The sequence below is a fragment of the Pleurodeles waltl genome, chromosome 11, assembly GCF_031143425.1.
Source record: "Pleurodeles waltl isolate 20211129_DDA chromosome 11, aPleWal1.hap1.20221129, whole genome shotgun sequence".
Taxonomy (NCBI): Eukaryota; Metazoa; Chordata; class Amphibia; order Caudata; family Salamandridae; genus Pleurodeles; species Pleurodeles waltl.
Window position 1 is genome coordinate 916,229,690 of NC_090450.1, and position 12,222 is coordinate 916,241,911.

Sequence of the window (12,222 nt, forward strand, 5' to 3'; positions counted from 1 at the left end):
AGTGTGCATTTATTGTGCTGAGAAGTTTGATACCAAACTTCCCAGTTTTCAGTGTAGCCATTATGGTGCTGTGGAGTTCGTGTAAAACAGACTCCCAGACCATATACTCTTATGGCTACCCTGCACTTACAATGTCTAAGGTTTTGCTTAGACACTGTAGGGGTACAGTGCTCATGCACTGGCACCCTCACCTATGGTATAGTGCACCCTGCCTTAGGGCTGTAAGGCCTGCTAGAGGGGTGTCTTACCTATACTGCATAGGCAGTGAGAGGCTGGCATGGCACCCTGAGGGGAGTGCCATGTCGACTTACTCGTTTTGTCCTCACTAGCACACACAAGCTGGCAAGCAGTGTGTCTGTGCTGAGTGAGAGGTCTCCAGGGTGGCATAAGACATGCTGCAGCCCTTAGGGACCTTCCTTGGCATCAGGGCCCTTGGTACTAGAAGTACCAGTTACAAGGGACTTATCTGGATGCCAGGGTCTGCCAATTGTGGATACAAAAGTACAGGTTAGGGAAAGAACACTGGTGCTGGGGCCTGGTTAGCAGGCCTCAGCACACTTTCAATTGTAAACATAGCATCAGCAAAGGCAAAAAGTCAGGGGGCAACCATGCCAAGGAGGCATTTCCTTACAGTATGTGTTGAACGTCTGCGTCTTTAACATTATAAGCCGAATAGATGTCCCTAAAACGCTGTGGAATTGTGAGGGAATCAGCCCAGTGTCCCATCCACAGTACCCTGATGAGTTTGTGGTCTATCACAACAGCCCATATCAGTATGTATAGGTCATAACCTTCTGGAGAAGCCACTATCCAAGAGGTTGCACATAAAGTCGAGCAAAGTTATTTCTACATCCTCATTTAAACTTTGTTGCTCAAGGGATACAGTAGATCTCCTTCTCCATCCCCAGCCTGCTGTGCGGCAACATTGTTTTGTCTTGAGACCTGTGTAACGAGTTCTTGGTCAAAATGTTGACACACATTTCTGGTTGTAATTGAATTGATTCAGTTTGAGACCACAGCTAACATACTTTGCTTGCCTCACCATTACATTGAACAAACGTCAGATGATTGTTTAATGCTTTCATGACATTATATACACATATTTACACCACAATGACACTTCACCGTCTGCACTCTATGTAATTAGTTTTATTTTGGAATACACTGAATATGCACTAAAAGATAGGTCTCATTCTTTTCTATTTATCTTACATTTAATGTGCTTGAGTTAACTGAAATTAGTACAATATTGATACTTTGGGTAGGTCCATTCAATATGTACCTATGAATAAATCCTACTGGACAAATGCCCATTTGTTTAAGTGCAGACTAAGGGTAATCTTCTCTACCTAATGCCCTCTAAAGGTCAAAGATGGTGATATGTGTGAGTTAAAAAAGGAAGATTTGAGAGGTTCATCAGTGGTAATGATGAACGTGCGTTATTTTATCTAAAATTTAAGGTGCCCGGACTCTTCCGACCTTTTCTTTCTTGGCAACATGCTTTCAGTTTTCAAATCTCTCCTTAAATTTATTTGAATGATTTATGTTTACCTCATGTGAGTATCATTTATACCCTGCATCCCATGATAATCTTATGATTCTTCTTGCAGATTTGCCTACAAAGATGAATATGAAAAGTTTAAGCTGTATCTGACTATTATCCTGTTACTTGGTGCAGTTGCATGCATGTTCTTTCTACATTATAGGTAAGAACGTTACATAGGATGATGACAATTCTGATCGCTCCAGAGAACTTTAGAAAATGTTTGTCAACTTTGGAGTTGGCAATCTGTTGAATTTGGGTCCTGGTGTCTGATGTACCTCGTGAATTAAGGTTTTGGCATCTCCAGCATTGTGAATATGACCTTCTAAAGCTTGCATTAAAAGTACTTTGAAAAAAAATTATGTTGAAAAGCCTTACCGTACTCGGGCATATGCCATTGAATCTGTATTTGGAATACCAGCCACAGTTGCTACGTGTGTATGCATTATAATGTCTGAAGATGGACTTTTTTTTTTAATTAAATAATTTTGCAGAATCAATAATAATGTGGCGAGGAAGTATTTTTGTGGTTGATAAAACAATCATAAAACTGCTTTTATTGAATAATGTGAAGGGTGAGGTCCTCAGTCTTCAGGTGTACCAGCTCCAGGTGGCTAAATAAGGCATATGGATATTAGTTTGGAAAGGGCTTAGGATAAAGACTATACATTGTATGTGACTGTGCAGCTTTGAAGTTCTGGCTACAACACTGGGCGCAAGAAATGTTATCCGACCACTTGCTTGTCCACTGCTTCTTCTGTGCAAAGGAGTTCTTTTCTAAATGAACAAAGTCAGACGATTTCTTATGTCATCTATGTCTCAGTTTCACAGGGGCGCTCCTCTGAATTTTCTATTACCCCTAGCCTTCATCCACTCAGATAACTTAATATGGCTTTAAAGCAATATGCCTACTCTGTTGCCACAGTCAATGGTTAATGGCAAACAGCTGCTTGGAAATGAATGCAAGCAAGACACTTTTGTCAGCAAGCCATGGTCACCTGATTTATTTTCCTTCTAAGTGGTCCTGTCCCACCACTTTAAATTTCATGATATAATCCCTGTCCATTGAACAGGGCTTGATTTATGTAGAGACCATGCTAAAGGAACTTTTTGTGAGACTGATTAGGTGACGACAGGTAGTGCAATGTCCTGACCTGAACGAAAGTCCAAAACAGCCTTGAACTGAAAGGTGGGTTCGGAAAGACTGTCCCTATTTTCTGGGAAGAACTAGTTACTGGTATAGATGGACCACAAGCTGACTATCCTACAGACCCGTGTGTGACCACCAAGAATGCTTATTTGGAGTTAAAGTCAAGAGAATTGCTTCCTGTGGGATAGACTTGAAATCTTTGGGGATGGAAAGGATGACCTAATAAGGAACTTCTGATGGACTAAATACCTACAAGTGAAAAGCTCTTTTGAAGTCGAGAGGCTGGGAGGACCACTGGAGAATCTTCTGACTAGGCATAGTCCAGGGATGCTTGAATAACTGATCACTTCGCACATCTTGTCAAACTGTTGATATCATGAATGTGCCACATAATTCCAAAAGCCAAAAACGATGAAGTGCTGGAGCGCCTTTTCAGCTCAGTGTCTTGTACAAACTTGCCATGAGGCATAGATTCCTCTACTTTCTTTGCATGGCTTCAAGTGATTCTTTTACATTATTTGTTCCTGCATGATAAGTTTAAGTCTTCTGTGCCAATGCCACTGTTTTACTGATCATGTCTTAGAAAGGTGATGGCAACATGGAGATGTAATAGGCAGAAATATATAAGCTGTTTGGGGTGAATTTTGAACATGTCAGAGAGGCTCTCTGTATATAGCAGGAAACAAAGTACCATAATGCCATAAAATGTCTATTAATGTTGTTCACCGTCGAATAAATTTAAACAGATCAGTACAAAAAAATCATTATCTATTCAAGACAGAGCAATTCTTAAGCTCGCACAAGAACCCTAGCCTCACAAATCTTTCTGTCAAAAAATATCAATGGTCTGTAAATGGGGGAAAAAAAAATCCTTAAAACATGTTCCTGTTCAGTAACCAAATCCCAAAATCTAGACCTTGTTCGAAGTAGTCATTTTCTTTAGGTTTGAGTAAACAATTAACATTCTGAAAGACAACAGACTTACGTTTCAAGAGAATCATCATTTGCAGTCCACCTTCTTCAGGACAGCATAATAATCTTTGTGATCATATTGACAACATATACTGTATTGCATAGTTGTGTGTGCGCTATAAAGAGACAGGAGACGTTGGATTATCATGAGTATAACATAACCTATAATTCCCTCACCGCTAATTTGTCAAAACCATCTCCTCTGCGCATCCAGGTTTGTTCTGCATCTATATATATATCTAAAATATCTCAGAAACTTATGAAGCCGCTCCCTCAGTCTAACCCCATGGCCATCAAACTGCATATTCCAATACCTTAGAAAACGTATGGTGGGCTCTGCATAAGTATGTCACAGGCAAATGTAACCTTGCAGTAAAAAACACAAAATGGGAGTGAGCCTCTGGGTGGAATGTGTGAGTGATGTTGTTAGGGTGAGTATTTATCCCTGTCAGTTGGAGTTTGTCTCCAGCGAGGGGTTGAGCTGATCACACCCTGGCTCTTTATGGGATTCCCTTCCTTTGCTTGTAACATATTGCTCAGGAAAGCACCTGTTCCTGTGCCTGCCTCCCGGTCTCTTCACCAGTGTGCATCTTTGAGATGCAGCGGAAGTGTTGCAACAAAAGGTTTATTCCTGTTTATAGGAAGGGACAGGTGACATTTCCTGTTTCCTGGTGAGAACTCTCTTCCTAAGAAATCTAAGATGAAACCAGACGAGTTTAAGGTGCGTTGGTACGCAGTGAGTCCTGGATTTTCAGCAGTGATTTATGCTGCTTTGTGCCTAGAGTCCCTGTTTCAGCCCCAAGAGTACATCATTGCTATGGACTGCACTTGTGAGTCCTGGCTTTATGATTACACAGGGCTGATCAAGGAAAATTGGGACCTACCTAAACTGGGTGTATTCAATTTTAGTTGTGGTTTGGGAAGTTGAGCTCTTCTGCATCATGGACCTGGTTCCAAAGATTTGTGCAATAGCATTTGAGATATCTCTTTACATTGCCACGAGAATTTTAGATGTTTGGATTATTAAAAAAAAAAAAAAAGTGTGTCCCGGACTGTCTTTAAAAACATTCAGTAATTTTGAAGCTTTTTCTGGTGGAGGCTCTTTGGTAGTCTGTTGAACTTAACAAAAAAAATGGGTGCCTTTTCCAGGATGATGAGACTTTTAACCAGTGTAGACGAGATGCTAGCTTGAGTAGGAGAAAGGAATAAAGTTACGCGTGATTGAATTCCTCTAAACGGGTCACTGAGATGAAGGCTGTTTACCCAGAGTGAAACCCTGGCTCTAGTATTTGCATGCTCTGATTCTGAATTCTGCTAATCCTCTTGGTTCCTATGCTCAAACTGCAACTATGTAATTTTTCTTTGGTTGCTCTACCAAAGACACGCTTACTGCGTCACTTAGCCAAGTCCTGACGTCTCACCTATGTAATTGAAGATTGGGCTCGACCACCTTCTCAGAGGAGATTGTTGCTGGAGTTTAGGCCAGTAGTTCTTACCCTTTGCTAGGTAGTGCTGAAGGTGCACCGACTGATGGGTTCAGCTTGTAGTGGGGTGCGTGTGAGGTACCACCAGTATTACATCAGTTCTAAGCTTTGCAAGAGTTTACCATCAGAGCCGCAGCAAGTTATATTAAAAAAAAAAAAAAAGATGCATACCTATTTTGTAAAGACAAATATTTCAGAACAAAAGGAAAACTGAATGCCTTCCTACTCAAACCATAGTGCACATGAAGAAAGATTTTGATTATTGTTGCTCCCTTTTTACTGTTTGTATACAGTTTCCCTAGCGAACAGAGATCAAAGTAGCAAGTGCATCAGAAATGTAGATGAAAGGGGAAAGGGTTTTCTTTTAGTCAGGACCTCTTTTGATGATTTAGATTGATGTACATGCCAGGGGTATCTTGTCATGTGACTTAACATTAAGCCTGTTGCACTAGAGAGATGTTATTGAATGCTTTTTACATAAGTGCATGTCTGGGTGTAGAACCAAGGAACACACTTCTAGTGAAAGAGAGGAGAGAAAGGGAAGTGATGTGGTTCATTTATTCACAGGGCCCCACATGATGTATGGGACAGAATTGTCAGTGTACTATAATAGTTAGTAATCGGATGATAAAACGTTTAAGGACGACATGTGGAGGAAGCCCTCCAATTCCTCCAGAGAGTTATTGATAAAAGCTAGCTTTTGGCTAATTGAGCTGTAGACGTTTCACAGAATGTGCTTGAATGTGTGACATGTCCATAAATTTAGGAAGCTAGATGATGAAATGTGCATATGGGGTTGTAGACAGAAATGCACTGTTCTTCAGACATGTTGGTGTTGCCCTACACTAGAATGGTACTTTCAGAGGAAGTATATCGAGTACTAGGAAAAAACAGGGGCTAAACCACTAACATGACTGCACCAACTTTACTCCCAAGGATCTGGGATGCAGCAAATTTGACTAGTCTTAAACAGATTGGTTTGAAATCAAGGACTTGCCGGGGGCAAAAAGTAACATCATGAAATGGACATGCAGCTTGAACTGTTGCACCGTTGCTGAAAACATGGTCTACTAAGGTTGTGTCAAAATTTGAAAGAGTTTGGGAGAACGAATTGAACATAATGGCAATTGCTATAATAAGATTTAAAATAAGATTATAAATGTTTTACTAAAGAAGTTATCACTTGTAGAAGTTATATAGACAGCATGCAAGACACAAGACCAAGCTTGTGTTCATGATAGCAATTTATTATGGGAGCTGGTGAGGGGAGTCCTACTTCCACACACAACTGTGTCAGAAATAAGATAGCTAGAAGCCACCATCTAGGAAGTTGTCTTTTTGAAACATTCGAAGGCCTGCAAGAGGGCACATGCATGCAGATTCACAAGGGCTCATGTTTGTATGGTTTTTATAAAAAAATGATTACAAAATACATTCCAGGTTGGCTGCTTGTAGAGTCACATGCATGTGAACGCACAGACATCTTTGGATATTTTTTAGAAAATGTTATTGCAAAAACCATTCCAAGATGGCTGCCTGTACATGCGTGTACGTATGCATGCATAGGTGGCCTTTGTTGCATATTTTTGCTAAAGTGTAAAAAAATATTTCAAGATGGCCACCCTTGTACCTGCATGCATACACGTTTGGGCAACCATCTTAGAATGGTAAACTATAGCAAAGGAAAAGATCATTGCAAAGCCAGTAGGTCGACAGTCATTGCAGACCCATTGGCTTTGCTATTGCTTATTCTACTTATGCTTTTGCGTTCTCACACTACCCTCGAATCCTTTTGTTTTTAGTTTTCTTCTTAGATAAGGGTAATGGAACTGCCCTGTTAACTAAAGACATAGTTAAAAAATAACAAATAATCTTTCTCTTGACTGCTTTTGTGAGAAATGGATGGGTAACAATAAGTTTCTAACCCCAGCAAGTTAATGCTTGCAGTATGAAATTAAGTGAAAGAATCTATGTTCAGTATTTCATTGATGCCCTTTGAACTAATGTGATTCATTCAGCTATCCACTGTTTCTCTTCCAGGGTCACAGATGAAGTCTTTAACTTCCTGCTGGTTTGGTATTACTGTACGCTGACAATAAGGGAGAGCATCCTCATCAGCAATGGCTCCAGGTAGTAAGTGCGTGCATGCACATCCGACATGAATGGGTTGTGTGTTGGGCTTAGTAGGTGCTTTGGTCAGTTCTCTAACCCACCAAGAGCATATTTGTCCTAAACTGAAGGAGAAAGAAGGTAGCGTTTGTTTAATGCATCCAGTGACGCATGTACATGTACCTGACAAATCAAGGGTGGATGTGAGCCACTGTTGCAAATAACATTGGTTTTACAAGACTGAAGTAATATACACACTTCATATGTGCCAAATATACATCACAATATTCAGGCAAAAGACAATATCTGCAAGAGCTGCAGATTTAGGTACTGGGGAACCAGGTACGAGTCCTGGCCTCTGACATTCTGTGATTCTGGACAAATACTTGTATCTAAACGTGCCTAAAAATAAAACATGTGTAAAAAAAATCTGGTGCACAGGTATATGCTTTAATGACCTTGGACCCTAGCCTGTGTTAAAAAAAAAAAAAAAAATTCAAATCAAGCATCTGACAATAAGAAAATATTTTTAGGTTGTCCAATTATGTAATGCGGTAGATTTCTGCAATCCTATTTTTATTCCCTTCAATTTTCATGTTCTTGTATGTATCTCTAAAAGCTCATAGATCTAGGGAGTTGGCCATCAGCTTACAATTGGTACCAGTGTTTTTGATCAGCTACAAATCCTTCAGTTTGTGATATATATACCAAAAAACCTTTGTTCGTGTTGTTGTGTTTTTTGTGGTCTGCAATGAAGGAGGGCATCCCCCTGTTTTGTGCAGTAGTGCCTTATTCTCTTCTCTTTATTGCTCCCACATGTGAGGGTCACTTGTGCTCTGCAGTCTTCTTTCACTCCAGCCTGTATTGTTTCCTTTTTGGTGTTCTGATCACAGGTATCATGCTCATTTTTACATAGGTGCTGTGAATTGTAAAAGTTGTTAGTCAAAGTAAAGCCAGAACTCTCTGCTCCGTTTACATTTTCCGGAAAGACACCGAAGATAAATTGACAACGGAACTTGCTTCCATTATCCTGAAAGTCTGACTGGAGGTTGCTCCCGGGACTTACGTTGGGTGCCTGTGTTAAGTCAGTGTGTGGAGAAACCTTTCATGGCAGATTTGCATTCCCCACTTCTCCTCTAACCAACAAGGCAAAAGTGACTCCAGAAATGACTGTCCATTCCCTGTGTGGTGTGTGTCCAAAATAGTGGAATTTGGACCTGAGTCTTAAAAAAGGGGTCATCTGTGTTAAAAAAAAAAAAATACATATATAATAATAAATTAAAAACAATATTTTACTTAGGCCTACATCTCCAACAATCACCAGTGTTGTTTAGTTTGATGGTGTCAGCTAGGGTTTTGAGATATTTCTCTTGCAGGTTCAAGTTCCTTCTTGTGAAAGAGGGTGGTCCCAGTGACATACAGGTGAGCACGAAAAGCCCACATGAGAAGGTTTGTCGTTGGGCTAAATTGCCAGCTGGTGGACTTGAGTGTTTCTTCAGGTTTGAGCTAAAGATGCTCCATATCTTTAAGCTGGAAACTTTCTACACAGGACTCTCCTGTTCGTTCTGTTTGCTCTGCCTGACCTTATGAAAACCCTATTGACTATTGCATTGATGATGATGACATTTGAAGATATGACACTGAAGGCAAGGAAGGAGGTTCAAATGCAGGGAAATTAGGTTTTTGTGGACATGATGGCGTGCCGTGGTAGGGGGGCCGGAGGGGTGTCCGTGCAAGTTGTATGTTTCTCATATTTGGTGTATTGTCTTCATTTGCTATTTTGCTTGGCCGCACAGGCCATGTATATATACAAAAAACAAAAATAATTGTTGTGAAATATAAATACAACTGGAATTTTTAACAGCTACATAATGAGGGCACTTCTGCTTGCAGATGAGCAGACAGATTCAGCCTATGATTTCTTTCACTCATGCGTGAGCTTGTTCAATAGCTGACCCACTGAGGTTTGCCTGTCGACATCATATTTTTTGCTGCTTCAGGCTGACTTCAGTTTTCATTTTTTTCTTTCTTTTTAAACATTTTATTTTGGTAGTACCTGAATGTGCTATAGTAGATGTCGTAACAGATGAGTATTGTATTAAGAACGCGTAAGTAGCACACAGTGTCACACTAGTGAACCCTCAGGCCTATCAAAAGTGTATCACTGCTGCAGCGTCCTAAGTGACGTAGCAGGTTTCTTGTCCACGTGTGCCATCTGTCTCTCTCTCTGGCACAACACCCACCCTCCACATTAAGGAAGAAGAACACTGTGCCCGTTCTCAAAAACGTCAATTTGTCGTTTATTGCACTACCAGCATAGCACCACATGGAAAAATGTATTTTTGCACCCCATCAAAGTTTGAGTGTTTGCCCAGCATCTCACCCCTTTTGTTTGTTTATGCTGGGCTAGTCGTAGGAACCTTTTTCCTTTTCTGGCTCCATGAGATAGAACTTGGACTCATGGGACTTTACCCCATACTATAATCAGCTGCTTTGGGATCTGATGGTTGCACCAAGCGTTTCCACGGAAGGCTAAGGCATGCCTCTTGGTCACGCGAGCATCATAAAACACTAACACAGGCATACTGTAAGAATGGCTGAGTCTGTATATTTGCTGTCTGACATGTTCTACTGTTTGAGGCTGTTGCTGGCCTGTCAAAGGCTTCCATCGGAATATGTGCCCATAGAGTACTGTGGAATTATGTTTGCCGTAGCCGAATCGGTTTATGGATCTCTGTTGTACTAGCTTCCACTTTGCTGGCTGCTGTGATCACTTTGTGATCCACACAACTTCCCTTCTGCGGACTACACTCCATCCCAGAAAGTTTTAACCTTTGTCTCCTTACGGCTAGCTGTGAAAACTTTCTTAAATGTATATGTATGGTCAGGCGAAGGGCCTTCTGCATTTCTGCAGCTGAGCAGGTTCATTTTGTGCATGACTCCAGCAGACGAACAGTTAAAAACTTAAGAGAAGGATGAACTTTTTACAGCTATAGCGTGTAGCTCGGTGCATTGTTACTGTGGTCATGAGCATTTCCTGAACCGATGTAGGTTGGTGATGGTGTGATGGAGGAAGCGGAGGCTCTGCCTTTGCATGACGTGTATTAATTGCTGCTGCTCTCAGCCCTTCCAGACTAACATTGTGGAGTCTGATCAGTGGAGTGATGGTAGCCATCTCCAATCAAAGGAGTCGGAGAAGCCTGCACGTTGAGATTCATGTTCTTATCTCTGGTGTTCAACATGCACTTCCTGGCTTTTTAATTTAACCTTCTCCAAACCTCTCTATTGATTTTCATGACCGATGTGTTGTCCTCTTTTCAGTCTGGCATTCATGCCAACCAAGTGATGCTGTATGCTCGTAGAGAGGAGCCTAGTCGTGCCAGCCAGAGACCTGAATATTAGGGATGTGACCAAAATATAGTGGAAGCCTTGGCTGTCTTTCTCTAGAGACTCAAGTTGAGCAATGTGTGCAGTATAAGAACTTATGCTCAAGTCTTTTCCTGGAACCCAAAACAGCTCTTGGACTTCCGAGGATGAGGCCTTTTTTGGGAAGGCTTGGTTGGACCTGAAAAATAACTAAATGCCAGAATAATCTCTAAACTTATTGTGCTGCATCTACTTACTCATGAAGTCCTTTCAGTGCCCCCTAACAGGCTCACGGTGCTAGACCACATTAGCTGTGATGTGTGGACCTTTAGAGGCCAAACCACACTCACACGCGCAGCTAAATTTCTTTTTTAGCTGTAAAGTTAATTGAAGTTCATTGCTGTTGTTGATTTTTATTTTATCTAGCAGTCAACCATGCAAAGATGGGAGCTTTTTAAGTACTGCTTAGTTCTTTATTTGTTTAGATTCGTTCATTGACATCAACAGTTGGAGAAAACTGAATGAGTATGCATCAGTTTGTTTACGTTTAAGCTTGCACAATACGATCGTAGAAGGGCCACTATATGTTGTTGCATCTTTATACATATGAGGGCGAATCCAAGAGATTTTTTTAGTTGGATGATGGCTCATGGTAGAGTATTGTTAAGGAATGTAGGCTAAACCTCCAAATGTCCTACCCCATGTTTACATTATAGCTTCTATTCTTTTTGTTACAGTTTCATGTCTTCTTTTCTCAATCGTATCCTTACATTTTGATTTAGAGAAAACCAATGTTCGATGGCATCTGTCGCTGTAGATATGCATGTTCTGCAATAGCTCGCCATCTGGTGTTGGGCCGGAGTGTTACAAGTTGTTTTTCTTCGAAGAAGTCTTTCGAGTCACGGGACCGAGTGACTCCTCCTTTTGTCTCCATTGCGCATGGGCGGCGACTCCATCTTCGATTGTTTTTTTTCCGCCATCGGGTTCGGACGTGTTCCTGTCGCTCCGAGTTTCGGAACGGAAAATTAGCTAATTTCGGAAGATTTTCGTCGGTATTGTTGCGTTCGGGATTGGCGTACTTAGATTCCACACCGCATCGAAGATCGAAGAGCTCCGGTGCCCTTCAGGGTAGTTTTTCGATCCTCCGTCGGGGCCTGGTCGGCCCGACCGCGTGCTGAAGAACGCCGATGGAACGGACCCCGTTCCGTTTCTGCCCCAAATGCCACAATAAATACCCCTACACAGACCAACACTTGGTCTGCAACCTGTGCCTGTCACCTGAGCACAGCGAAGACACCTGCGAGGCCTGTCGTGCGTTCCGGTCCCGAAAAACACTCCGAGACCGTCGAGCCAGAAGACTTCAGATGGCGTCCGCACCGACAGCCCAACGGGAGTTCGAGGAACAGGAAGAGGAAGGTACCTTCTCGATCCAAGACTCAGACTCCGAAGGATTCGACGATACACAAACCGTGAGTAAGACGTCGAAATCCACTCAGAGGAACATTTACAAGGCCCAGGGGACGCCACTGCCACCAGGCCATGGCTCGACCCATAAATTCGGTGACCGACCGTCGGCACCGAAAAAGGCCCAAACAGTG

The 12,222-nt window shown here is 41.7% G+C and overlaps 1 protein-coding gene across 1 annotated transcript in view; it reads left to right on the forward strand.

The window, feature by feature from the left end:
• The window catches only part of TMEM120B (transmembrane protein 120B), a 102,521-nt gene that overhangs the window by 44,618 nt on the left and 45,681 nt on the right, over nt 1–12,222 (forward strand). The window contains exons 5-6 of the mRNA XM_069214911.1: nt 1,611–1,706; nt 7,190–7,279. Of these exons, the coding sequence (XP_069071012.1) occupies nt 1,611–1,706; nt 7,190–7,279 (186 nt within the window). The remainder of the gene's footprint in view (nt 1–1,610; nt 1,707–7,189; nt 7,280–12,222) is intronic.